We start from the raw sequence: 26425 nt of genomic DNA on the forward strand, positions 1-26425 counted from the left end.
GATGGTGATGCCGTACTCAGGCTGCCCTCTGAGCATCACCCTTGTGAATTCCATCGCAATCTCGGAGTCTAGCGTGACAAGCAGAAAGTCGTCCAAGAGACGAATAAGTAAGGTGTTGTCTGCTTGTAAGAACCCTAAGGTTTTATTCTCCATCTCTGCGTAGAACAGACTGCACAGAAGAGTAGACATCATCGAACCCTGTGGGATACCCGTCCGCTGCCGAAAGTATTTCTTGCCTATTTTGACGAGATTATTCTGGATGTGCTCGTCGAGAATGTCAAGCAGACCTTCGCCGCTGTACTCTCTTTGCTTGATCGTGTCAATAAACACTGTATTACGGCGTCCGGAAACAGTCCCATTGGCAATAACGTCGGACAGATGCTCTGGCTTCGCAATCGGTCGAACTCTTTGAAGATACTTTGACCACGCCTTGCGCCGCTTCGTTTGTCGCTGCGGCCACATATCGCCAAACTCATCCAAAGACTTCATTTCCACGTACTTCATCCAGTGGTATTCCTCCTCAGAGACGAGGCTTTCTACCAGTCGGACCAGTTTCTGCTGCGGTATTGTGTCGAAGCAGGATTGAATGTCGAGCTTCACAAAGTAGAGCGGCGTGCCCTGATTCCAGCCCTTTTTTGTCAAGGACTCCTTGAAGCCTCTCAACCTAGAATGAATGTCTCCTACAGAGAAAATACTCGCGCCAAGCAGATCGCGCCGACGGCTCTTCTCGTAATTCAACATGCTGTGAACAGGCGCAATAGCTGAATTTACACTTTGCGCTTGGTAGTATCGCTTCTGACCAGCGAAATTGCTCTTGACCATTGTGCGCCGTTTCAGATTCAGAATAGGGCGAATCCCTTTGACTTTAGGGAGCAATCTTAGCGAGCCGTAGCCTAGCGATTTCTTATCCTCCAACAGCTTCTGCGCCAGCTCGGGCCTTAACTCTTCAAACATAGCTGTTTTGAGTGTTGCGAGCGGTTGCAGAGTCAGGCGGCGCCAGATATCATGCCGGAAGTAGAACAAGCGAAACCCCTGCACTTGTGATTCCGTCACGTAGAAGTTCGCGCGGATTAGTGGAAGCAATATCGAGTCAAACAGGTAGTACAAGAACTCGTGAAATAATTCTCTGCGTTTTTGCAGGTCGGACGCCGCTATTTTGCTTTCTGTGGAGGATTGACAAGTACTTTGCGATTCAAGCCAGGGTATCTGAGTGATCTAATACGTAGTTTCAGTTTCTGTACCAGGTAAAGAGCTGGCTCGCCTACCTTTATTCCCTCGCAAACCTCATGCAGGCTTAGACTTTCATGCCTGCGCATGTAGATGAACCTGTCAACGTACCCGAAAATGATCTTCTGATTGGCAATGCCCTGTTCACCAGCCCCGTAAAACCCGGATGGAATCACACTTCGAATAACAGCTCGGCAGAAGGCTGATACAGATGAGACTGGGGTGGCATAATCCACCAAATTCACCTTCGGCTTAGATATTCTTGACTTCTTGCCTTTGCCTTTATCATTGGTTTTCGAGAGTGCAATTTCACGAGAAATTGCAGGCTGGGTTATGAGTAGGCTGGAGTCTGGGGACTCGGTCTCATTAGAGGATGTCCTAGTTTCTCCGCCAAGCGGACCCAGGGCCCAGGGATCAGAAAGCTGCAAATTAGCAGTTATCTTTCTTCCAAAGTGGTCAGCTTACTTTCTCAGAGCAGTAGTATTGAAAAAGCTCTTTGTAACAACAACGCCTGTTTCTGTTTTGCATCTGGCGAACCAATTCCAACGCTTTCCCTCTAAGCCTTTTCGGTATCTTGATCGACCGGTGATGTTTTCCAATTGGTCTTTCCTTTGCAGCAATTTCTTCTTCTCGAGAGGAGTAGTTCCTTGACAGGGGGTTATCGCGAGGAGTTGCAGTGGACGTGAAAACGTTGTGGAGGCCAAATTGTCGAGGGAAGATGTACTTCATCACATGCACCGTCTGCTCCGGGGAACGGGGTGAAGGGAATCGGCTCAAAACATCTGCCAACATTAGCATACCGCATATAGCTATCCAGGTGGAGACTCACGATTCGGAAGCCCAAAACCGATTCTGCCCTTAGTATCCAAATGAGGGCGAGCGTATAGCATACGTTGACGACAGAAGACAATCGAGTTAGGTCCCAGTAACTGGTTGTTGTCTTCGATCTTTCTGCGCTTCATTTCCGAGCATCGCTGGACAGTCAGATTCGACCCAGCGTCATCCTTAACCATTGAAATGCTATCTTTCGTCCGAACATCCTTAGGTGGTGGCTGGATAGGTTTAAGACTCGAAACCGGAAATCCTAAACCAGGATCAGCGATCATATCAAGAAGTCGGCTTCGTCTTTCATACCACTTATCTGGCAGTATATGCTTTTCTTCGCGTCCACGGCCGTGAAGATTCCGCAGTCGAACAAGAGCTTCAGCATGATATCGTCACCATTGTTTCCCAGAAGGGCAAGAACTTCTGTCCAAAGCGACTGCTTGAGCATCTCGACGTTCTTATTTGGATACCGAGCCTCGGCATTTGGGATGCTGCTCGGCGGTCCCTGTCGCCATTCTGAGCGATGCCGGTACCCATGGCTCAAGAGGTGTTCCAGTCGGCCGTAAACAGAACTGCCGCGGCGGAAAAAGCACGAAATGACAAAGTCGACAAGCTAGATACCAATCATCTATAAGCGACTTCAATTATCAACAGTAGATGGGGAATCTTACACTAGACTGTACGCTCATGGGCCCAGTATCGGTACCTTGAGGAATGGCTTGCGCTTGTGTAAACGCGACAAAATCCTTTCGTCGTTCTTGACAATGAGTTGGTGATATATCTTCGGATACTCCTATCAGAGTCGTGTCCAGAAGCTCAGCTAGATCTTGCTCGCTAGTTCTAGGGGCGACAACCGAGCCATCGTTGACTGCATCACTGCGGCTCACGGCAGCGATTCTCCGACGACGCGCCTTCGAAGATCGGGGTATGCGTTGCAGAATATACTGCCGCAATGTCACCACCTGCCGATAATACAAAGAGATCACTGGATGAGAGGTTTCGGTGATGCCAGGTTCTTGGTAAAGTTTGGCGTCGAGGGAACGTGGTGTTCCTCCGGTGGGTTGTTGTGATGATGTCGCCCGCGATGGGTCATCTTTGCGAGGTCTTTTGCGCTTTTGACCCATATTGTAGTGGAGTGAGCCAAAGCTCGCCCAGGAATCACCCCATGGGATATGTCAATTCCCGTCACTCAATGGCTCTTTGTGGTGTGACTCGATTGACCGGGGTTGCTCAAGGGAGACGCGCCGGGGACGCGCCACGCGGGGCAGGAAAGCCCAGAGAGCGAGTATTGAGTAAACGAAATAGCAACGCACCTACCCGATAACGAGCAAGTTAATGATAAATCTGCTTTATGCGATGAGTAGCTTGTCTTTACTGTGTTATTGCTGCGCGAAATTGGTCGCATCAGTTGGTGGTTATTGAAGGAAGGCACCCTTGGCTCCCGCGATCAGCAGAGACTTTAACTTGATGTATACATGGTGTTGCTTCACCAATACAAAATCAGGATTGGCCCAAAATAAGTCAACTGTCTTTCCAATTAATACAGCTGAGTATGATTGATGTATCATGAACATAGTGTATTTGGTGATTGAGCCTTACTCGTGCTCAGGTTTCCTCGTGGTGGTCTGCTATTCTAATAGGCTGGAACTATATATTTCGAGCCGCGTCATCTAATAACCGCACTATTAGTCTAAGCAGCCATTGATAAAACCACCAGTACATTTAACAATACAGATTTTACATTAGGAGTTACTCCATCAGACCAATTTCAAATGTATTCTCTATAATCTAAAGCCTCAAGCGCGGTATGATCCGAGTGTTAAAAACCGTTCATGCAGGGCCGACGACTCGAGTCAATATCGCGATTAAATGATCCACACCTTATTGGCCCTACTTTGAAGAACCGTAACTACGGGGCAATTTCGGAGATATTATCTTCCTGGAGACCTGCTCGGGCCATCAGCTCGATTGAGTCTGTTCGGACGATGGAGTCAATTTTCTCGGTGGGTATGTGGTTCAGGTGCACGATGTGGCCAGCGCTGGATAGATGCCCATTATAAGCTGTAGCTTATCAAACGAAACGCACGAATGATTGCTCTGTCGGCTTGACCAAGTGTTTGTTGACCCATGACTTTGTTACGGTTGCTGTTGCGATGGAACGTTGCGGTAGTTAATTGGCCTCGAGACCGTAGAAGGCAACTCGTCTACGCCGGTATCCACAGTTATAGTAGGCTTCTAGTATTGGTATATCGGGCACGAATTGGTACCCTAGAGAGCACTTCACCGAAATTTGAAGGCGATGGCCTTTCATCAAACTGCAGGTTTGATCATTCAAGCCTAAAGAGTAAGGAGGCGGATTTCCTCGGCAGGGGGTAAGCTACTGTGGTATGTCGGCTGTGATACCCTCAGCGGAAGAGGCGCCGGAGGCATCAATCGCACAGGCTTGGCCGTCCATAAGCACCTTGCTCCGCGGCTTGATTATTATTAATGTTTATAGTGGACAAGATAAGTAAAGAGTCGAGGACGTAATGGCTGTAAAGTACCAGAGCTGAAGACCATTATTTGCTGCAATATTTAAGGCCTGGTTAGCTGAGTCTTGGAGTTGCGGTATCTATCACAGTTCGCCGCCAGCCAAGTGTCTAGCCAGGTACGGGATGTTCGAACAACACAGCGCGCCAAGGGAACAGGTCACATTGGACAAATCCGAGGGCGAATTTCGCAGAGTGGTTAGATAACTCCGTTGATCCGGCTAAGTGTAAGTAGAAAGAAGCGAAGTTTGGAACCCGTTTTCTGTCACGAGCGCGAGTCAAGAAGAAACTTCAGCTTTGCCGGCCCGCGGACGCGTTGCTGGTTAGCTGCACTTTTAACTCGTCTGGCGTCGACTGACATCCGCGACGTTCCGTGACCATTGCCGATGGAGAGAAAGCTGAAGGGATTTTTTTGCCGATCGCTTGTTCGCTGAAGAGTGATGAAGACTTTAGTTCTCAAGCGCAATTTCGAGCCCTGGAACCGGACGAGGCGGCCACGACGCGCCCCCACTGATTGTTGGTCCAGGCCGCGATGAACGGTGTCCGTGACGACTGTTCCTGGCCCCCCCAGTCCCCAGAGTCCCGATTCCCAGGGAACCGGGAGGTGATCTTGTACTAGAAGGGCAGGAGTGTGATTTTTTTCTTTCTGTTCTGTTGATGTAGACTGGATGCATGAAATAAGTAAGACGTCACATGCGAGAGGAGTCAGATTCAAAGGCATTGTTGTGAGCTATCGACCTCACGCACAGGTGTTCGGGCAGGCAGAGATCTCTTAAGGAGTACGGAGTAGAGACCACGCTAAACGGAGGTCAATCGAGCCCTGATCAGCAGTAAGTCGGGTCAGAGTGAGGCAGCAGCATAACATCTTCATCTTAAGTACTAAAGTAGTTATTGTAGTCTCTTGGTGTAGCCTTTCCCGTGTCACACTCCTAGAATCAGCAACTGCTGGGCTTCATTAAGGACCATCAACTGGCCCAATCGCCAACTGTTCTAGACTCTCTGACCATTTGATGGATCGCATTCGCGGAATGTGGAACTCCATCTATGCTTCCAGTCCAATCATCCGCTTTTCCAGAACATTGCAGTTGCTGGGATTCTTCCTTGTTCTCGACAGAGAAATGAAATAATCCTGCTTAGTCTACCTTTGAGAACCTCGATCGTCGATCAAGCGTTCGAGTTCTTTGTGCTGGCGGGCTTGGGCTCGGGCGAGAGCCCGATGAGGAATGAGACAAAGAAAGTCCTCAAAGCCGAAGCCGCGCCGAATTCGATAGACTTCCGGGTCTCAGATCCTTTGTCTCTTGGAGTCAGATATCAGTGCAGCAATAATAGGGACTCAGGGTGTCCTGACCTGGGGAAGAGCATGGACAATAGCAGTAATTCAGAGGCTGACCCAAGGCGATCGCCGTTTGAAAGTGAAACCAAGCGCCCAACAGTGTATCGCATCTTTGCTTATTCTCTGGATAGAAATGATTGTAGTGAACTTACTAGACAGGAACTAAACAGGACAGGGCTGGTGTGCGGCCCACTCGCAGTGCTGCTAATGCTGTCTCTCCCAGACTTTGAGCTCGCCAGTGACGATCCAGGACGTATTTCCATCCAGACTGCCTTTTCTTCCTTCATTTCCTCGAGTCTACTGACTGCTCTCGAGTTACTGCTCTGGATTTACTGCTCTCGAGTCTCCGACCACTGTAGGTTGAGTTCTGACATTATTGCCGCCATTATTGCAGCAGTCCAGGCACATCTTGTTCGCCGGCCTGTGACTTCCCCTCAACCCCTGCTCCATCTAAACTCACTACTGCAACGCCGTCCAACGTCCATTTCCACCACTTCCACTTCCACCTTCTTCCGCCTTCTCTCTTCGACTACTCATTCTCCTCCTGTCGCCTTATCATCCTCCCTTTTATCCCACGCTCTCTTCGCCAACCACCCCCTTCCACTGTCTGCTTCGGCTCGCTCCTGATTGCTGCACGTCAATCTTGCTCTGCAGTCCGCTCGGGACACAGGCCTCAGATCACCCGTTGGAGCTTGGTGGTGATCTTTGCTTTGGGTTTCAAATATGACGCTTTATTTGGGTAGTACCACCCGGTGACGATTGCCTTGTAGTTCTGGCTGGTCCATCTGCAACACTGCCTGTGGCCACCAGCCGTGAACAACGCATCGCAGACTAGCATCCTTGATCTGCTTCGATCTCCACCAACCATTGCTGTTTGAAGGATCCCCAATCTGCCGAATCATTAACCTGATTTATCTGAATTTTAAAATCGAAAACAGGGCGGCCTCGCCCATGTATGAAAAATGTCCGGCAGCGATGTCGAACACGTTTCTGGCTTCGTTGACGCCGCCGCCGCTGCTGCTCCCCATTCCCGCCGCCTCTCCTCGCCCATCTCCGAACGCTTCTACGACGCTCTTTCCCATACCGGCGCTCACGACTCTTCGCTAACCTCTCAATCTTCGCGACCGCCTTCCTCCTGGTCAGGTACCGCATACGGTGCTACCCAGCAGGGTGTCTCAGGCTCACAGCCCTTCGCGTTACCCGCGACCGTTGCTCCGCACGGCTATCCTAACCGCCATAACCATCGATCTTCTCCCGATCCTGACGAATATTACCGCTCGCTCTCGCCTATATTACCATTAGAGGACAACGCTGGGATCAGGAGGGATACCAGTTCCCTGTCCGGAACGCCCAATCCAGCTGCGGAGGCCCACCCTGTATATACACCACAACAACGTGTGCACTCGGGACCTGCCACTTTATCGGGTCTGTCGAGTGTAGACCAGAATCAACAATACCGTTCAGTGTCCGACACCTTTCGACGCGGCGGGTCTGACTTTCCAAGCGGCACGTCCTCCGTGCGACCCTCGGCGGTGCGCTCGAAACAGTCGTCATTCAAAGACCTGATCAACAAGTTCAACAACAACGTCGATCAAGTTCTTCCAATCCCGTCCGTTTCTGCAGCTGCTTCCACAGACCACTCCAGGGCCTCTAGCCCTGTCCCAACAGAGCACAATATACTACCTGGCGCGCCGTCTCGCAGGCGAGACACTGGCGGCTCAACGACACAGAGTCACCAAGCTTCTCCGTGGGCTGTGACAGAAGACGTGTCCCAAAATTCCTCATTACACATTGTGACGCCAAAGTTGAACACAGTCGACCTGCAGGATAGTTCGTTGGACGACTACAAACCATCGAATCTTCTTCCACGTCGCCCTTTGTTCGGGGAGTTACTCACGGTCGACACAAATCTCCAGGGATATGGGATACCATCCCATCTGCGACGTCGCGGCTCTGAAGGGAGCATCCCCAGTCCAAACCCTGCCTTTCTAGATCACTTTGATACCTCAACCAACCAAACACCGCTAACTCCGACCGCGTGGTATCTGGGGCGCACCCCGTTCTTAGAAGCGGTAAGTACTGGGGAAAGCTCGAATCGCCATCGGCGGACAAGAAGCGATATTCCAGAAAGTCAGCTCGTGGGTGCGAGCACGCACTCGCCCGACTTTGACATGGCGGTCTCCGCCCCCTTGCAGCCTGGGTTGCGCACGTACCTGGACAACTCCCATTCCAAGTCTCGAATTCCTATCTCCTCCCACCGCCTTAATTCACCTTCCGCTTCTGGCGAATCCTCACCGTCGAGCCCGAAAGCTCAATCACCCGTGAGTGGTCGCTTCAATCCGCAAACACCTTTACCGCCAAAAGGCTCTAGCCGCCTTCCCAAACCATCAACAAAATCTCCACGCGACCTGGTTACGCGCGGGCAAACAGTGCATTCTACGACTACGACCCCCGCTCCTCGCGGAAGGCGCGAAACAGGTTATGGCCGTTCACGTACGAAACTCGCCGACAAGAGCCCCCTCCTAGAAGCCTACATAGCTGCGCCGCCCCAAAAGAAATCGCCCCCTTTACGCAGTTCTCGACCACGCCAACCCGTATCACACACCGGTCCGCCTGCCTCCAACGCATCCAAAGGGCGAGTTGGAGAAACAGTGTCAAACCTTCAGAGACAAATCCATCGAGAACGAGAACTGCGAAACTCAAGACCACGAGAACGAAGATTACCAGAACTAGGGAACGTTGACTTCGCGACCCGGCGGCAAAAGATCCAGCAAGCTTTCAACCGTACGGTTAAAGAGAATGAGAGAAGGGAAGAGGAGGCTGCAGAACTTCGCCGTCGAGCTTCAGCGCACGAAAATCTTTCAAAGTCCGAGGATGTTACGCCCATTAACCCCGAACCAAGTGAGCTCAAGCCCGTGACTCCAGAGCCAGCTGCTCAACCGGACGATACGGCCACTGTTATAGATGATTCTGCGGACCCTTTTGAGGACGAAACGCAAGAGCAGGGAGATGGGAAGGTCTGCCCTCAGCTTCATCTTGATACCCAAGTCCCGATTGTCAACCCCCACGCAACGACGATGGATTCGCCGACTCTAGGGCATCCCATGCTAGTGCAAGAGGAGACAAAGAATCCCGAGCCAGCCCATCAGCCCCCGGCATCTTCTGCGACTTCTTGCTCTGAAGACTCGCCTGTGACCACATTCGACCCTGAGCCCCAAGCAGAGATATCCCAACAGGATGTGCATACCTCCCACAGAACTTTATTGAGTGAGATTATGCGCATTCGCGAGTCGAGTCCCAGCAGCTCCTCGTGTGACGAACAGGATTATGGCTTCTCTGATAATGACGATAAGGAGCCTATTCCAATCTTACTGAGGGGTCGACTGGGTCTCGATGATCTGCCGCACACTGGACCTCAGGAGACGTCGGACCGACACACACAGAACAACCAGCCTACCGTGGACGCATCGAATAGATGGAGTATGAGCTCATGGTCTTCATCTTTACGCAATCAACATTCCACCGATGGCCAATGTGATGGCAGTGGAGATGACCTTTCTCAATTGCATCAGTCCGTAGAGGATAGTGAACTTGCGACACAGTCATGCTCTGCCTCGTCAATTACTCCATCCGACCTTGAAAGCCAGGCAATCACGGCCACTGCGCCTAATGTCGAAACAGGCCATGAGGTGAGGCAAGAAGATACCACCTTCCGCAGGCCGTTCGGACACTCAAAGACACCAAGTCTGGCGAAGCTTGGTGGCTGGGATTCGAAGAAAATGACCCAGCTTTATCTTGAAGAGCTTGCCCGTGGCAGACCCAACAGCCTTCCCCTTGATCTTCGCGCGTCTCCTGAACCACGTCTTTCCGCTCAAGATCTCAGGGCGGACGGAAGGACTGATAGTTTGACTGATGACCCTGTAATGGTATCCAAGGTTGACGGAATACCCGCATCTGATAGGCTTTCACATACTGCTGCTAGCTTGGTGCTACGCGATGATTGGGAACATGCTTCTCCGTCTATCATGGACTGGATGCAGATTGCAGCCGATGATGCATCTGCACCGCAGGAGCAAACCGCCGATGCAAGCCCCCAAAATGACGGTGCACCAACACCAAGGCTTGTGACATCCAACCCTCAAACGTCGCACAACACAGATGGTAGCACAGGTCTCGGTCTGGCCATAAACATCCAATCGCCCCAGGAGTCAGAGCCTCAGGGGCTCAGTATTCCATCAATGCCTCGACACGATCCCCCACCGCCGCCAAAGGATGCGCAAGCGAGGATCAGCGTTCTTCAAGAGTCCCTGGAGTATCCCCACAGTATCCAGCCTGTACAACAGGCTTCAGAAACCACCGCTTTTGCGCCGCTCGGTCCGGTTCACAGCACTGGCAGCAGCGATGACTCCTTCAGGCAACATGAAGTTTCGCCTTCTCCTCAAGCGAGGCACTCGTCTGCGACTTCGTTAGTGCCTTCAAGCTTGGAGCAAGCCCGTCCCGACTCTTCCTCCCCATCTCCGGAGCAGCGCCGCCTCAAGAAGCGAAGACATGTGATCAAGGAGCTTGTCGACACCGAATACACCTTTGGGAGGGACATGAAGGTTGTGGATGACATCTACAAGGGAACATCGAGTTCGTGCTTGGACTTATCTGCGGAGGATATCAAGATTCTCTTCGCCAATTCCGACCAGATTGTGCAATTCTCCATGACTTTCCAGGACGCCTTGAAAGAGGCGGCTAAGAGTGTGTATATCATGCCCAAGTCACAGCGGTGGAGTAGCAAGCGTAGTGGCCGAAGTCTGCATGCTTCCAAGAATGATCCAGAATCGTCCGAAGGGGGACCATCGGAACAGCAGAAGGACAGTGCCACTTTCGTTGGCCAGGTCTTCTTGACTCACATTGCCCACATGGAGAAGGTCTACGCGGAATACCTCAAGAACCACGACGCGGCCAACAAGAAGCTCCAGTTGCTCCAACGGAGTCAAAATGTGTCAATATGGTTGAATGAGTGCCGAGAATGGGCGTCCGACCTTACAAGCGCCTGGGATTTGGACTCCCTGCTTGTTAAGCCAGTGCAACGTATCCTGAAGTACCCTCTCTTACTTTCCGAACTTCTCGATTCGACGCCGCCTGAGCATCCAGATCACGCGTCACTCGTGAAAGGTCTAGAGGAAGTGACCAACATCTCCGTCCGTATAAACGAGATGAAGAGACGAGCGGACGTGGTTGGACAGGTTGTCGGGCGAAAGAGGAAAGAATCGGATGTGAGGATGGGGTTGTCCAAAGCGTTTGGTCGTCGCACGGAGAAGTTGAAACAGCAAGTAGGCATGACTGAAATGGTGGCTGATAAGGATTACGACGCTCTCGCTCAGAGATTCGGCGACAATTTCTTTCAGCTACAAGTCGTCATGCGCGACGCTGAAATGTACACCCGTGAAACTCAGGGCTCTCTCGATCGCTTCCTCGAGTTTGTCACCGCTATCGAAGGATTTATCGACGTTTTCCAGACTAGCTATCCCGAGCTTGAAGGGAAGTGGCGTGTTTTCAAGATATCTGTGCAGGACATCATGGCAGCCACCCTGCCTGAACATGTGAGTGTTTGAACTGTAACCGAGATTGATGCGAAGTTTGCTAACATTTTTTCTAGCTTGATGTTGTCCGAAAGAGCGTCATTGACCCAATGGTCGCCCTACTCAGGCTCCATGAAGGCCCGCAAAGAGTTATGAAGAAGCGAGATAAGCGTCTGATGGACTATGCGCGCTTCAAGGGCATCAAAGCTCGAGGGGACAAACCAGATAAGAAAACCGCTGAGCAAGCAGATCAATTTGTTGCCCTCAATGAGACACTGAAAGACGAACTCCCGAAGCTCTATTCTCTTACAGCCAAGCTGATGGAGGCATGTCTGAAGAACTTTGTCCAGATTCAGACCACATGGTACATCCTTCTGCAGAAGAAGATTGGACCCCTGATCGATTCATTCCCCGAAGACGTCCAGAAAATTGTTGATGATTGGAGCGGGCGGTTTACCTTCTCAGAAGCACAGGTTCTATCTCTTGGCATTTGCAATGGCTCCTTACTCGCAGACACGGCCAACTTCAACACGCCTTCAGCGGGTGTCAGCTCTCCTCGTCGTCCCTCCACGGTCCATAGTTCGAGTACCCGGGCTATGGACGAGTCCCCGAAAGCTTCGCACGAGTTTAGCACTAGCAACCAGTCTTTTCAGTCGCCAAACATTGATGCCCAATCTACAATATCTTTCACCCGCCACCGTGCCGATTCGGCCCTGTCAGGACGACCTATGGCTGAGACTTCGGAGTTGCCCAGAGCTCAAATTCTGCAACAGATGGACAGCGCATCGGCTGTCTCTGTTCCTTCGACACAGTCGCATCCACCAGAATCTTTCCCTAGGCTTCCAAGTTTAAGTCTCGACACGCCATTCCTCGCGGACGTCATTCGACCCCCGAGCAACAGCGACGCTGCAGACGAGAATCAACCTACGCCTCCTGTTGGTCGTTACTCTGGCTTTTTCTCATCAGCAATGCCAATGTCAGACAACCCTCAGGAACCCACTGGCTCAGAGGCCAACCCGACCAAAGAGCCCGCCGTCCTGTTCCTCGCGGCTAGCATCTACGAGTTCAATATCGACCGCGCTCGTCGGGAGGCTGGATATCCTTACTTGACTTACGTCGCGGGTGAGATATTCGATGTCATTGCCGAGAAGGGCGAGCTTTGGCTGGCGCGCAATCAAGACGACTCAACGCACCAAGTTGGTTGGATCTGGAACAAGCACTTTGCCAAACTCTCCGCTTGAGCCAGCTTCACCCGCGAGCTTCGTGCATGATCCCTCACCATCATATCATCCATCCTCCGAATTCCTGAAACCGAGGGCAGAGGCTCACCAAACCCCTGAGGCTCTGCAACTCTATAGTCCATTATTTATGCCAGATCCGATTGGATCTACTTACGACTGACGATCATGTTCTCATATTCTATCATTCCATTCTTACGGACGGTCTACACTGACAAGGCCGACCCTGTACTGTGCAGTTCTCTCTGTCAAACTCTCTAGTGGCATGTACTAGTTGTTAGCAGAATGTGCGGATATTGTTGTTTGCTTCTCTGTTTCACATTTAATATGTTTGGCGAGCGACTTTGTGGTTATTTGCTCAGCAGGAGCCGGTGTTTGCTTTTCGGCCGCTTTGAAGGAAGAGAAACTGCATATCCGCAAGGATGGCCGTGGAATGTACATCTAGATACCCCTTGACACAATAATTTCCAGCCTCATATTTACACTGTAAAGCTTAAGTACCAGTCAAGAACGGAGTAAGAGTCTCGAGAAATTGAGATTCTTCAGTTCAGCCTTAGCAAGCCACAGCGCCACAGGTGACGTGAGAACCCGTCTGCTGCGCCACAATGTTCCCCAGAGTGAGTGGCCTTGTTCCCAGTCTTGGTCTGGTTCTGGCAGCCCGATCGTCGCTTGTCGCCAGTCCTGCAGGCAGCCAACTCCTCTTTCCATTTCTCTCTCCAAAATTCGCTCAATCGCCCATACTCACGACTTCACCTTCCACTTTCCAGTCCTCTTCTCGCTACGAGCATTATCCCAGTGCGACACCCTATCCGCACTTGTGTTCCGACCAGCCACCTCCCGCGCCGCCTTGTACACCCCACGAGAATCCGACCAGGAAGCGGACTATTTCAGCACCGGGGTCCTCGACTTTTTCAGTTCATCGAACGTTGCTCTCTTATATCCCATCCCGGCCCCGGTCGGGCGTCTTCACCCTTTCCTCTCGAAGGCCGAGTCGTTTTGCTAGAGACCGGTTGCGCTTGGCAGTATACAGCATAGATCCAGTTGCGGGTAGAGTATTGGGTATATACATACATACATACATACATACAATGCATGACGGTAAACTTGGGAAGTTGCAGAAGAGGATGAGGCGGTTTGGGGATTCGGTATGTCTTGCGCCCATACAAGATGGGTTCGGCACTCTGCGTTTGCGCCGAGGTCATGCTATTGTCTTGTTCTTGGACTAGGTGGAGACTAACGATCTGCAGTTGAATCCGGATGACGCATACCTTAGTTGTGAGTCTTGATGAGGATGTTGTCTACTGGGCTTGGGAAGAGCTGTTCTGACTGGATCGGAGCTCGCAGATCACGATATTCGGTGTATGTTGCCCATTGGCGTTTATACTTTGCTTTGCGATGGTATTGGGACGGCTACTGACTGGTTTTCCGAGTGTAGTAACAAGGGGAGATTTACAGTCTCTTAAGGATGACTGGCTTACGGATAATGTGCGTTTGATCAATGCCAACTGCAGTGAACATGGAAGCTAACTTGCTACTAGATCATCTCGTTCTGGGAGGAGTAAGTTCGAGTTGGGGATGCGCTTGCGCTGTGATCGTCCTGACCATTGACCGACTTGCAGATATCTGGAACGCGAGTTTCTATCACAGTACAAGTCCTCCGATATCGTTCTCCTCCGACCGAGCATGTCCTTTATGATCCTACAAACGCCCAACCCACACTCTCTCCGCGATGCATTACCGGACTTCTCCCGCACAACGCATGTTTTCCTCCCCGTCAACGACTGCCGAAACGTGACCGAAGCTGAAGGCGGCACACACTGGTCTCTCCTCCTGATCTCGATAGTAGACGGTGTAGCCTTCCACTACGATTCGTTACCACCGGGGAACTACTGGGAAGCCAAGACGGTCACCATGAAGTTCGGCGCACTTCTCAATCGCACAATCCGGTTCATCAACCTTGAAGACTCCCCCGTACAAGAAAACGGCAGCGACTGCGGTGTATTCGTCTGCTTGAGCATGCGACACCTGCTGCTAAAACGACTACTCAAGGCCAACTCCAACGAGAAAATCAGCATGAGTCTAGGCGGGTGGAAAGTGGACGCGCGCTCAGGACGCAAGGAAATCGCCAAGACAATCGAGGGATTCCGCAAAGAAGGCGAGCGGCGAAGATCGTATGTACTCCCGGGCTTAAGCCCCAGACTCGTTTCCTTTATCCTCTCCCTACTTCTATTCCCCCTTCTGTTGCTGACGACGCACGATCCGGTCTTCAGAGCTAGTTTGAGCCCTGCTGGCAAGAAATCGAGGAGTCCGCCGCGGATTGAATAGCGATCATCCTGACGTCCTCTTACTACGCGTACATACCATATACTCGTTTTCATACTCTCGTGACGACGGCGTACTCATGGCTTGACATTGATTAATTGATTGTTTGCTTTGAATTCAGGAGCGCGCATTAGGCGTAATGAGGTTGCTTGTTATGGGACCGACGAGCGTTATGGATATGAAGTGACGTATTTGATGTGATTGCACTGTGCTGATGCCTTTTCATTTCTGTTCTTTCTCATCGCTTACTATCATCGATAAACTTACTACACTTCAGAGACTACTCTACTTATGGCAATTGCATGATGGCTTTTAGCTTTTTATTCATTATTTCTGGTTCTACTTTGCTTGTAGTTGGTTTCAGACCTTGCGAACGTAGACCCAATGGTCACTTAGGGCTTTTCATTCTACTACTTTAACACTTGCACCTACCTGTTTTTTCTTTCTCGATCTAGGGACAATATAAACCTTTGCAGGTCTTGTTATTAAGCTCTCTCTGTTCCCCAGCACAATCAAACGTAAACAGAGCCTGCTGGAACCTCCGGCCGAGACGACGACTCGTTATATTTGTTCTCATACACAGTCTGCCTGTCATTCACCAACAACTCTGGACAACCACTGTATACTGACCTACCTCATTCACATTGTCCCCACTGCTGTCAGTCCCTCTCCTTCAGCACCATCATCACATGCCATCCGGGTACGCGGCACCCGGTGGACCGCAGTGTTCCTTCCCTCTATTGGCAGTTGTTGATGCTGGCGTGCGGCACTTCTAATCAGCCTCCTGGGGTGACACAACGCCTGTTAAGCTCTTCTAGCGCTGAACCTAGAGCTTAATTGTCTTGTATAGATCCGTTTGTAGATGTAGCCGTATCCAAGCCCAAACTCAACTCTTTCTGACGATTCCAGAGGTGTCTCTGGCTGTTCTGTAGTATGCACGGCGATGGTTGCTATGACAGGGAGGGTTCCTTCTCTTTCTGATAATGTGCTCACCACCGACGTCGCTGCCCCAACCAGAACTGCCACTCTGCGTCTGCCCTTTATAAGCTCTTGTTTTCCTCCCGCTGTTCCCTCTTCTCTTCTTCTCTCTTCCTCTTCACACCTCCGGTTGTTTCGATTGCTAGTATCGTGCTTTGCTCACGCTGCGTTTGATCGTACATCTCTTTGGTGCCCTGCTTCTGCTGCTTCTTTCTTGCCCTTCCTCCGTTTTGCTTTCGGCCAGATTTGCGATGCCTCGCCTCTTTGGCCTCTTCTCTTCCCCCTCTTCTCAGGTGAGACCAGTTTCACTCTCTGCTAACCCCGGTCTTAGCCGCCCCTCGTTTGTGCTGTCCTCGGAGCCCCGAGACAGCGTCCGCTCATTCTTTGCCTCGACTGCTCGCCTGGCCAACAACGGACGTAGATCTTGCCTCGCCAAAAGGTCTACCTCGCCAATGCGTCCGTCCGCCCAGGCGCCGCAGCCGAAAAAGTCCGCCTTGCAACGCAACGCGGCAATCCTCACGGTCTCTACTCGCCCTACTGGCATCCTTTGGACAGCTAAGCCCGCGGCCTCGGCCAACGGTGGACGCAAGATGAAGAAGTCAGTGTCCTTCGTCCCGGAGAACGACACCGTCTCCACCGTGACTCGCTGGATCGAAACCGACCGCACCCGCCACGTTCATTTCTCGGCCACCAAGACCGTCGAGGTCGTCCCACGTTGGATCAACGCCCCCGCTAAGCGCGTTACCTTCGCCGACGACGCCGCTCCTTCCGTCGCCGACACCGACGTTCGTTTCGCTCCCTCGAGCCGCCGGTTCCAATCGGTCCACGTTCCTTACGCTTCCCGCCGCTCGCTCTTCCCCGCCCCCGTCGTTGCCAACGACACACTTGCGCAGTCGACCGCACAAGTCGACGGATCATTCACGCTCGTTTTGCCGAGACGCAGTGCGTCTCAGACACAGAGGGTCCTTACCTCTGAGGTCCGCGGGGGGCCAAACTTATATGTTGTTATGGGGCTCGTTGCCCTGACGTCGCTCGTTTCTTCTTTCTTTTGGTGATTGTCCTGCGGGACAATCTGCTGCGCTAATGGTTTATAGATGGGTGTAGTGTCTTGCTGGGACCCTTGGTGGTGAGACTTATTCTCTATTTCGGTAAGTCATCCTACCATGGTAGGGTGATGTTGTTGATGATGATGGTGCTAACGTGCAGCAGATCAGAAGACGTCGAGTGACGGTGTCCTCTTTACAGGGGTAATGGCGCACGCCTGTACGCAGGTGCATAAGTCGTAAGTCCGTCGTCGAGCACCCGCGGAGGCAATTCGATCAGGGAAGAAGTGGGTATGGCGGGGTTGGGGACGGTCTGGGGACGTTGACACATGCCACTGGGCATAGGGCTAGCTGAAAGGGTATAGTGGGGTTGGGGATGGACTGGGGATGTTTAGATAGGTATATAGTTCAGATAGGTAGATAGGTAGTTAATTAGATAGGCCACTGGGCGTGGATTGGGAAGAAGTGGTATGGGCGGGTTGAGGACGTTCTGGGGATGTTGACATGCCACTGGGCATAGGGCAAGCTGAAAGGTGTATGGTGGGGTTGGGGACGGCATGGGGATGTCTTTCTTTCTTTCTTTTCTTCTAGGAACGACTCGATGTGAATTGATAACCACCGGGACTGTTGGCTTTTAGGGAGGGCGATGGGGGTACGTCTTGCCTTTCTTCACTTTGATAGTAAGTCAAGTAAACTGACAGATACAGTTGATTGGCGGGAAACATCGCCCACGACAAACCGATTCGATCGACAACAACAACAACAACAATAACGACACCGACGACCGCCATCGACATGCCACTGGGCAAGGGTACGGGATAGAGAAAGGTGAATGGCTGGGGCTGGGGATGACATGGAGATGTTTGTTGATGGAAGTGAGGTTGAGATGGATCTTGGCATGGTGCTTAGTCATGTAAGGGGATGCGGAGTGTGGAGAAGTATATACAGCGTATGTGGTTTCAATGTTTTCTGTCTTGTACATAACTTTCTGGTCTGTCCGGTCTTGACTCTTGTGACCTGGACACTGATTTACTTTACTGCCTTGACATCACATCTACAATCAAGAGGCTTAGTTCACCATTCATTCAATACTGCGTTTCGGGTATAGAAGACGAGTAGACGGGCGAATAAAGGAAAGAGAAGAGTGTGAGTTAGCAGTTCATGATGAAAGTAGAATTGAAGTAAACCTCAATCTTACAAAAGCTATCAATCAAGACGCCCAACGTACATCAGAAGATAAGGACAAGAAACGACAGGATGAGAATTGGAAAGCACAGCGCATAAGAATAGAAGACAACGACAACGCCCAAGAAATGCCAACCATCATGAGGGTAATCCGATATGCAGTTGACGACGAGAATAACAATATGTACCTTGGAAGGCTAGGTACCGAGTGTTCGACTAGGTATGGTAGACAAGGCAAGGATGAGATATATGAGATGCGGAGAGGAGCAGATCACCAGGCCATGCATGGGACTAGTAGGTGTAGTAGATAGGTAAAACAGACTGGAGGGTATAGTACGGATATGTCGAAGTCAGGTCATTCGTGTCTGGTTTGAAACACAGACTGACAGGCATCAAGAGGGGTCTCATAATGCCAAAGAGGACAGTTCGTTCGATGAGAATATGTAATGATGTGCAGTATGATGATCCGTCTGGCCGCTGTTGGAACAGCATATGGGGTTGATCGTATCGACAAGGCGCTAGTCCTAGGTGTTGGCCAGTATATAGACGGGGACTAGCAGTACCCTGACACAGGCAAGGAGGAGATGAGGATGGGTTTCGGCATCACGGCTATCTTCCCCGACCATCAGGTCATGGCAGCCAGCCAGCTTAGAGTTGGGAAACTTCAAGGCGGCGTGCTGGTTTGGCGGACTTCCGGCTGGCGGGTGTCGCGAGAGCGCATGTACATTGCATCCGAATCAGCCGATAGCCCTACTTGAGGTTGCGGCTGAGACTGTTGTTGAGCCACGATTTCTCGTGCGTAAAACTCCACAAGCATCGTGCCGTACGCTTCCAGTTCTTCCACAGGAATAGAGAGTCGGAAGTCGTTCAACAGGAGGAACTGAAGTTCAAGGTGGTTGAGCTCGGGTAGGGGTAGACCTCCGACCTGTGGAGTGATCAGCTGGGATCAAGAAAATTGGCAAGGAAAGCATACCTTTGCGTATCGCGAGTTAGTATAAAATACATCAGAGAAAAATTTACTCGCGCAGGTCACGCCGGCGATAACTAGCCGATGAATGTTGAAGCTGTCGACAACGAAGAAATGTGACAGGCCGTCCTCTGCTTGCTGTGGATTTACCGTAGGTGAAATAGGTGAGTCTGTTGCTGGGTCTTGCGCTGCAATCCCAGCGGACGGTGGAGGTGTCACCATCGGTGACGTATGAGCCCGCGGTGCAACAGATGATTCTGAAGATCTCGGCCGTATTGGCGACTCAGACTGCAAGGCATCTGTCCGAGTATAGCGACCCCGAAGGCGCTCTAACTGGCCCTTGTTCACCATCTCGGTCATACGGTCGAAATAAACCAAGAGACTGAGAAATACTTCATAGGTTGTCGGACAGTACTTGTGTATCCGGGTCAAGTAACTCAAGATACTTATGCTTGGGACGTTCTTCCCATGGAACGCTAGCACGCTATGCGCTTGTTGAGTCAAGTTGCTCGACCCATCAACGGGTGGTATTTGTCGATGGACCTGCTCATGATGTGTATCGTTTGTAGTGGTGATCTTGGTCAAGAGCCCGGCGACCATTTCGATGATGTCCGTGACCGGCATGGAACTGATCTCGAACTGGCGCTCTTGAGCCCAGGAGCCCGGTACTCGGTTCCGCTGCGACTGCGCAAGGAACTCTTCGCTTGCGAAGCTCTGAATATGCGACAGATCCCGAATTTTGATGCGACTAGGCGAACTCGCTTCGGAGCCACCTAGGGATCGGAGGGACTGTAATGTCGGTCTCAACTGGGGAGATGCTGGTGAGGAATGACTCCCTGCATGTCTCCCGGAGGAAGCTGCGACAGCAGCGCCCGTCTGTCCGCCATAACCAGACGGTTGAGAAGAATAGGCACTAGGGTCGGCACGCGGCGGACGACCCGATGTTGGCGGATTCATGGATACAGATTGGTGCGGCGTCGGTCCCGGCGTGACCGTTGAAGAATCTGAGGTGGATTGTGAGCTAGTATAAGAGGATCGGCTGATGTAGGCCGGGACATCATGGGAAGTCAATCGGGCTGAACCTGCGGCAGAAGCCGATGGCGGGGCAGGCAAGGTGGGGGTAGTGTTGGTCGAGGTCGAGATGGAACTACCAGACTCGAAATTCGATGACAGCTGGGCGGATTGGCGTGAAGACGGTCGATAACTAGATTCCGAGGAGGGGACGGCGCCTCCTAGCATGGTGTACGTACTAGCAGTATGGTCCGATTGCGGGTGAGGGAGGACGGCCGATTGCATGCCCCGAGTGACGAAATGGAGGAAAAGTGATCGCGCTGATTAAGAATATGAAATTGAGCCACAGGGCTCTAAAGTTAACGTCAGCGACAGTCCGGCATTAAGAGCATGCAATGAGGGGGGCTGGAAGCTCAAAGTAACCACGGCAAAGGGAGACAAGACGCGGATGAGGGGAAGATGAGCAATGCGGCGAGAAGATAAGGGAGATGACGCGGGGGCCGGATAGTACAATCAACAAGGATTACCAACGGAAATAGCAGATACCCCGGTGTAGAACGATCGCGGAGGGCCAGAGCACTTGGGAAGGATGCGCAGCGCACTCCGACCCGGGCAGGCAGGCTTGAATCGGAAGGGATTCACGAGCGAGAGACAACAATGGAGCAGCCCATTGCGACAGGATGAATTGAATTGGGTAGAGAAGAAGAAGAAGTAGAGAAGAGGATAGAGCCAAGAAAAGGGCAGAGGGGAGAAGGAGAGAAGGGAGGCTAACTTGAAGGTGGCGGAGGGAGAAGGGCCTCGACAAGACAAAGTGGTCAGTGTCAGTGTCAGTCAGTGATGATTGCGATGCAGTGACGGTTTGGGTCACTCTGCTTGTCACTGAGGGATCCACCACAACAGTCAGCAGTCTACACAACAAACACCGCGATAACTCAACAACTCTCGATATTTGGTTTCATAGAGATATTCAACTCTTTGCAGCACGGAAGAATGCTGGGTTTGGAGAATATACCTCACATCATCGCCCGCGAAACGGTGAGCAGCACCCAACAAGCATTCTGTTCGCCCAATCTCAGCTTCCTGCCAAGTACAACGCCTGCTTCCTTTTTCTTGCAAACGCCCCTGGGACTGGTGCTCTTGTTTCCACATGATTGCTAGCTTCCGAATCTGAGGGACAGGTATGAAATCCAAGATCCAGAACGGGAGACAGCAGGATTCATGCCGGGCATACAAGGGCTGGATCCGGCGAATGGCGGTTCGTTAGGGGAGCACCTGGTGGTGATGATCGGATGATTGGTGGTCGGGAAAGATAGTCGTGATGCCGAAACCCACCCTCATTGCCTGTACCAGTCCCCGCCCGACTTCCTATATACTGGTCCGGACGACATCTGGTCCCTGTCGCCTCAACTGCCACCTTCTCTATATATCCCTGTCCGCCGACATCGCACCATACCGTCATATACATTCTGTGGTCGCGGCTACCGGCCTCAGGCCTCCAGAGAAAGGCAAGCGGAAGGTCATAAATCTTACTGGTACATCTGGCGGTGATCCTTGCATGATGTCTCATCTACGGATATGACGCAGCTCGTCAGCTTTACATATTATGAGGGTCTCTATAGGCTCCCAGCATGATGTTTGATACATCACGAAGACCCGACGCATGACGCAATATAAGTAAGAAGCTAACAACAAGAGGTTCAATTGATAGCTAGCATCAAGATATAGTCATCACCCTCGTGGATAGCTTCAATTGGTCTTGCCTGGCTTGGTGTAGCCGCTGTCTGGCAAGTACAGGTGTCGTTGCGCTCCGTCCTTTGTCAAGACCACCATTCTGATCACACCGCCTGAGCTGCCATCCCACTTGATTGCCTCGCCCAGTGCTGACCGGACGAAGTTGATACCCTCTTCTTCCGTCATGTTCTCCTTCCAGTTGGCATCACAGTAACCGTAGATGTAAGTCGAACCAGACCCGCCAATCGAGTATGCCTGCTTGTGCAGCGATCCACCCAGAGGTATCGAGTATACTTGGCCGCCGCATCGGGGGTCGTAGCCTGCAATGATGATACCGGCACTATGGAAGATATTAATAAAGATCAACGAACCCAAGATACATGCGGTCGACCTACCTGAGCATGTCCTTATTTTCGTAGCAAAGCTCTTGGAACAGCGCTGCTGCGACCTGGGTGCTTGGGGGCTCGTTGTTGACAATAGAGTACATGTTGAGATGGTATGAGACGATGTCCGCCACAGCTTGGGTATCGGCGGCCGAACCAGACCGACAGCACCAGATGGTGTCGTGAACTTGTGTCAGTTTATCGGTCACTCGGTTGGCAATGTATGATCCGGTCGTTGTTCGACTGTCTGCTCCGAGGATAACGCCGTCTTTGAAGTTGATCGCCATGCTTGAAGAGGGGTATAGCGTTAGTTGGCCGATATCAATAACTATATCATAGAACACTCACATCGATGTTCCTAGGCTGAAATGAAGCTGTTAGTGACAACCATCCGAATGAAGCTTGACTTGACGGAACTTACTTGACCTCTCCAGTCTTAAGGTGGTTCATGTCAACATGAATACCATCTGGAATCACGTCAGCAACAGCTCAAAGACATTTCATTAGGTATGAGATAGCTTCTAACCTTCGCCGAGCATCCCCGTGACACCGTGAGCGTGGACCATTGTGACGGCTGGTGTGGAATAGGTAATGTGCGAGATCGCTGATTTCCAAAGGTGTAGAGAAGCTCACGAGTGGCGTGAGAAGCAGCGGAGAGAGAAGAGAAGGGAGTGTATGTTTGGAGATAGAATTGAGCGGATGATGTTGATGAGAAGAGCTTCCGAGCTCAAGGCAGGCGAGCCTTACGTGGGCGACCAAGCTGGAGCTGATTCCACCGGGCGGTGAAACCCGCCGGCTCGCCCATTGGCCAGGCCTCCCGCCGTCTCCTCCCCGCAAGATGGCCTCCTGAGCAGACAATCAGTGGATGCAACTTTCCATCTTTCTTTCATCTATCGAACCTGTGGTGGTCGGATTGAGTTTCGGCTTGACCCAGGCTAAAAATTCGTCTTCTTTTTGCCCGTCGTCGGGTTCTTCAGTCTCTACATCCCCTATCACCCTCCATACTCCCTCCTTTTCCGTACAACGTGCTCACCATGTCCGAATCTCCGCCGCCCCCACCGTCATGGAGTATAGCCAACATGGCCAACAACGCCGCCCAGTTCCTGCGTCTTCCGGTGTTAGCATCGTCTGGGCTGGCTGTTGTTGCTAGTGGTCTCTTATACTTCAAGCAAAAGTTTGTTTTTGAAACCACCTGGAGACTTTCGTGAACTGACATATTATCTACCTAGTGAATTGATCTACCCCCGAAATATTCCCGCCGATGCCCGTACAAGTGTCCCTAAACCCCTGCAATTCGGAATCGACGACTACGAGGAACTCCATCTTCGTACCCCTGATAATGTGTCTCTCCATGCCTACTTCATCCGCGCTCCCTCCAAAAGAGCAGAGAACCTCACAGTGTTGATGTTCCACGGAAATGCGGGCAACGTCGGCCACCGCATCCCAATCGCAAAAGTCCTCCAAGAATACTTGTCCTGCAATGTTCTGATGGTGGAATACCGCGGTTACGGGCTATCAACCGGGGTGCCGGATGAAAATGGACTCAAGATTGACGCCCAGACGGCGCTCGACCACTTGCGACAAAGAGGAGAGACGGCAGACTCGCGGATTGTTGTATATGGCCAGAGTCTTGGTGGTGCGGTCTCCATTCATCTTGTCGCCAAGAATGAAGACAGAGGCGATATTGCCGCCTTGATCCTTGAGAATACTTTCCTTAGCATCCGCAAGTTGATTCCAAGGTACGTTTTGCCGTGGAGCGCATCGGGGTTTGCTCTTATACTAATCGGTTCAGCGTCTTTCCCCCTGCCCGATACTTGGCTCGCTTCTGCCACCAAACATGGACGAGCGAGGAGATTCTGCCAAAGATAACGAAGACTCCAATCCTTTTCCTGAGTGGACTGAAAGATGAAATTGTCCCGTAAGTACCTAGTGTCTAGATAACCTCGGCAATGGCGATCCTGGACATAATAGATGTACTAACTGGATTAGGCCATCCAATATGACACAGCTATATGCTATCTGCAACTCCAACCGCAAAGTATGGCGGACTCTTCCGAACGGCCAGCACAACGATAGTGTCGCCGAGCCGGGCTATTTCGAACATATCCACTCCTTCGTCACGGAAGAAGTGCTCAAGCATTGATCGACCAATTCTGGCCATACGATCTCTGACTACGCTGATCACAGCATTGAAACCATCCATCAATCAGCCTCGCTTTGCGTGGACTCAGCATTTCCCTAATGCTGCCCAGCCGCTACTCTCAGCGGCAAAGCACAAGCCAAACTTCTCTGGCCACTTTGACTGAACATCGCGACTCAGCGATCCCTTTTTCTCTTCAACTCATGATTCCCCTTGTTGTAATTTACCACCACGCCTTCTCCAGACACACCCAAACTCTACCCTCTGATTGCGATACGTGTCCGAAATACCGCGAGGCTTGTTCCCTTTGTCTGCGTTTCCATTTGAATATTCCAGGCATACATACTTTCCTTGTTCAAGACCTCATGATCTCAATGGCGGATGCGGATGCGGAGTGGGAGTTAGAGTTGGCATTGGTTTTTTAATTCAGATTGGCGTTCGGGTTGGATCCTGATTCCATTGAGTACCTCTTTAGGCGCTAGTTCTTTACTTACTAATACATTTGTCTTCTGCAAGCTTGTTTTGAACAAGTTGATCAAGCAAAGATAAACTAACATGTCATTCAAATGCACAGCAATAGATGTGAATTGAGGTGGTATACAATCCTAAAATGAAATGACGAGGATATCTATCTCTCAATCTATCTAATATACAATCTACTACCCAAACCACAATACATTACAACCTCTCCGCCTCAACCATCAACTCCTCAATTTTAAATTTCTGCACATCACCCTGTGTAAAGGCCCTCAAAAGCTCCCCCTTCCTTCCACTAGCCTGTCCCCCAAAGTCATAGAACCTCTGTACACAGCTAACCAGCCACGTCGCCTCAGCAGTCGACACACCACTCTCCGGCATAACCTGCCCATGCATGAGGACTACCCCCTTGTCCTCCGCAAGGTCCAAGTGGTGCGTGATAGTCGTATGCGGCTGCGCATAAGCACCATGCAACTTATAAGCAGCAAGCGGCGTAAAGATCACCGTTGACGTATGGCTATTCACAGCCGTAGGCGCCGACGCCGGCGGATGAAAAGCCCACTGCAAGAAATGGATATCCGCACCGGTATTCTCCTCGGGCTTCCCCGTCGCCTCGGGAGCAGCAGACTCCCCCGCCGTGCGCGGCAACGGGAGAATAAACTGCGGATTCTGGCGTGCGGCGCTATTAATTCTTTCATACGTCTCGAGCGGGATAACGGCGCAAATGGAGGTCGGGTTCGATGCGAATCGCAGGCGCCAGAGAGCTTCAATTTCCTTGGCTGGGAGGGCGCGCACTTTCTCGACGTCTAGGTAGGAGGATAGGGCCTTGATTCCTGTTGACGAGGCGTTTTTGGCGGCGGCGGCGACTTGCGATTGTGCGGTAGATTGGGCTTGGGGTGGTGGTGGGGGAGTGTGTGGTTTTTGGCTGGGAGTTGGGGGTTCGGGGGTTAGGATTGTGGATGCTTCGCGCCGGAGTTTGTCGATTTTTTCTTGGTGCGCTTCTTTTAGAGTTTCGACGGATGAGAAGCCCTCCCTTTACAATATCAGTTAGTATGGTCACTGTTGGAGGTATCTCTAGCGTGTCCGCAACTCACTGCTTAGCCTTCTGATCAAGCTTCGACCGGTACTTCTCTAGGACCTGGTTGGGGTCGCGATGGGTCGCGAGGAAGCGGACATCGTGGACTTGAGCCCAGCGGCGCTGCTGGGAGCGAATGAAGGGGGTTCGGCCTCGGAGGAGGGATTGGAACGCCTGGGATTTGAAGGACGCCATGTTGAATTGGTGGTGACGAAGTGGATTGGAAGTTGAGGCTCGGGGAAGTCAAGCCCGATTAAAATTGGCGGATCGCCTTATGTAAGCTTCTCCCCGCAAAAGGCCGAATCGCATTGGAGACAAGCATGATCGCGCTGTGAGGTCTAGACTCTGTCGCATGAATCTGGTGAATTTTACCTAGGTATTAATGGAGTGAT

The 26425-nt window shown here is 51.5% G+C and overlaps 9 protein-coding genes across 9 annotated transcripts; 4 read left to right on the plus strand and 5 right to left on the minus strand.

Moving 5' to 3' along the window:
* Positions 1-2127: 2127 nt before the first annotated feature.
* Positions 2128-3440, minus strand: BDV14DRAFT_8151 (telomerase reverse transcriptase). Its single transcript, XM_073777589.1, has 2 exons — positions 2724-3440; positions 2128-2665 (listed from the first exon to the last, which is right to left on the minus strand). Exons 1-2 carry the CDS (start codon positions 3174-3176, stop codon positions 2330-2332), a joined length of 789 nt encoding a protein of 262 aa, XP_073631027.1. The 5' UTR covers positions 3177-3440; the 3' UTR covers positions 2128-2329.
* Positions 3441-4594: 1154 nt separating this feature from the next.
* On the minus strand, positions 4595-5428 carry BDV14DRAFT_168214 (uncharacterized protein). The gene has a single exon (XM_073767811.1). The coding sequence runs from the start codon at positions 5299-5301 to the stop codon at positions 4846-4848; it is 456 nt and encodes a 151-aa protein (XP_073631028.1). The 5' UTR covers positions 5302-5428; the 3' UTR covers positions 4595-4845.
* Positions 5429-6708: 1280 nt separating this feature from the next.
* On the plus strand, positions 6709-12865 carry BDV14DRAFT_8175 (putative Rho guanyl nucleotide exchange factor). Its single transcript, XM_073777597.1, has 2 exons — positions 6709-11504; positions 11561-12865. The coding sequence occupies exons 1-2, from the start codon at positions 6876-6878 to the stop codon at positions 12722-12724; spliced, it is 5793 nt and encodes a 1930-aa protein (XP_073631029.1). The 5' UTR covers positions 6709-6875; the 3' UTR covers positions 12725-12865.
* A 519-nt stretch (positions 12866-13384) lies between these two features.
* BDV14DRAFT_168217 (Ulp1 protease family protein) lies at positions 13385-15440 on the plus strand. Its single transcript, XM_073767812.1, has 7 exons — positions 13385-13866; positions 13969-13996; positions 14066-14080; positions 14157-14206; positions 14260-14279; positions 14341-14892; positions 14992-15440. Exons 1-7 carry the CDS (start codon positions 13810-13812, stop codon positions 15044-15046), a joined length of 777 nt encoding a protein of 258 aa, XP_073631030.1. The 5' UTR covers positions 13385-13809; the 3' UTR covers positions 15047-15440.
* Positions 15441-16076: 636 nt separating this feature from the next.
* Positions 16077-17276, plus strand: BDV14DRAFT_8219 (uncharacterized protein). The gene has a single exon (XM_073777608.1). The coding sequence runs from the start codon at positions 16273-16275 to the stop codon at positions 17074-17076; it is 804 nt and encodes a 267-aa protein (XP_073631031.1). The 5' UTR covers positions 16077-16272; the 3' UTR covers positions 17077-17276.
* Positions 17277-18913: 1637 nt separating this feature from the next.
* Positions 18914-20455, minus strand: BDV14DRAFT_197301 (putative cyclin-dependent protein kinase complex component; the record flags this gene model as incomplete). Its single annotated transcript, XM_073772639.1, has 2 exons — positions 18914-19174; positions 19223-20455. The coding sequence occupies 2 exons, from the start codon at positions 20453-20455 to the stop codon at positions 18914-18916; spliced, it is 1494 nt and encodes a 497-aa protein (XP_073631032.1).
* Positions 20456-21834: 1379 nt separating this feature from the next.
* pre3 (proteasome core particle subunit beta 1) lies at positions 21835-23046 on the minus strand. Its single transcript, XM_073767813.1, has 5 exons — positions 22868-23046; positions 22763-22808; positions 22690-22704; positions 22354-22629; positions 21835-22298 (listed from the first exon to the last, which is right to left on the minus strand). Exons 1-5 carry the CDS (start codon positions 22905-22907, stop codon positions 21974-21976), a joined length of 702 nt encoding a protein of 233 aa, XP_073631033.1. The 5' UTR covers positions 22908-23046; the 3' UTR covers positions 21835-21973.
* Positions 23047-23202: 156 nt separating this feature from the next.
* On the plus strand, positions 23203-24683 carry BDV14DRAFT_8263 (alpha/beta hydrolase). Its single transcript, XM_073777617.1, has 4 exons — positions 23203-23515; positions 23571-24080; positions 24134-24259; positions 24331-24683. Exons 1-4 carry the CDS (start codon positions 23376-23378, stop codon positions 24482-24484), a joined length of 930 nt encoding a protein of 309 aa, XP_073631034.1. The 5' UTR covers positions 23203-23375; the 3' UTR covers positions 24485-24683.
* Positions 24684-25028: 345 nt separating this feature from the next.
* Positions 25029-26400, minus strand: BDV14DRAFT_8260 (ATP11 family protein). Its single transcript, XM_073777615.1, has 2 exons — positions 26053-26400; positions 25029-25991 (listed from the first exon to the last, which is right to left on the minus strand). Exons 1-2 carry the CDS (start codon positions 26226-26228, stop codon positions 25160-25162), a joined length of 1008 nt encoding a protein of 335 aa, XP_073631035.1. The 5' UTR covers positions 26229-26400; the 3' UTR covers positions 25029-25159.
* Positions 26401-26425: the final 25 nt, after the last annotated feature.

The sequence above is a fragment of the Aspergillus stella-maris genome, assembly GCF_047715825.1.
Source record: "Aspergillus stella-maris strain CBS 113639 unplaced genomic scaffold BDV14scaffold_10, whole genome shotgun sequence".
Lineage (NCBI taxonomy): Eukaryota > Fungi > Ascomycota > Eurotiomycetes > Eurotiales > Aspergillaceae > Aspergillus > Aspergillus stella-maris.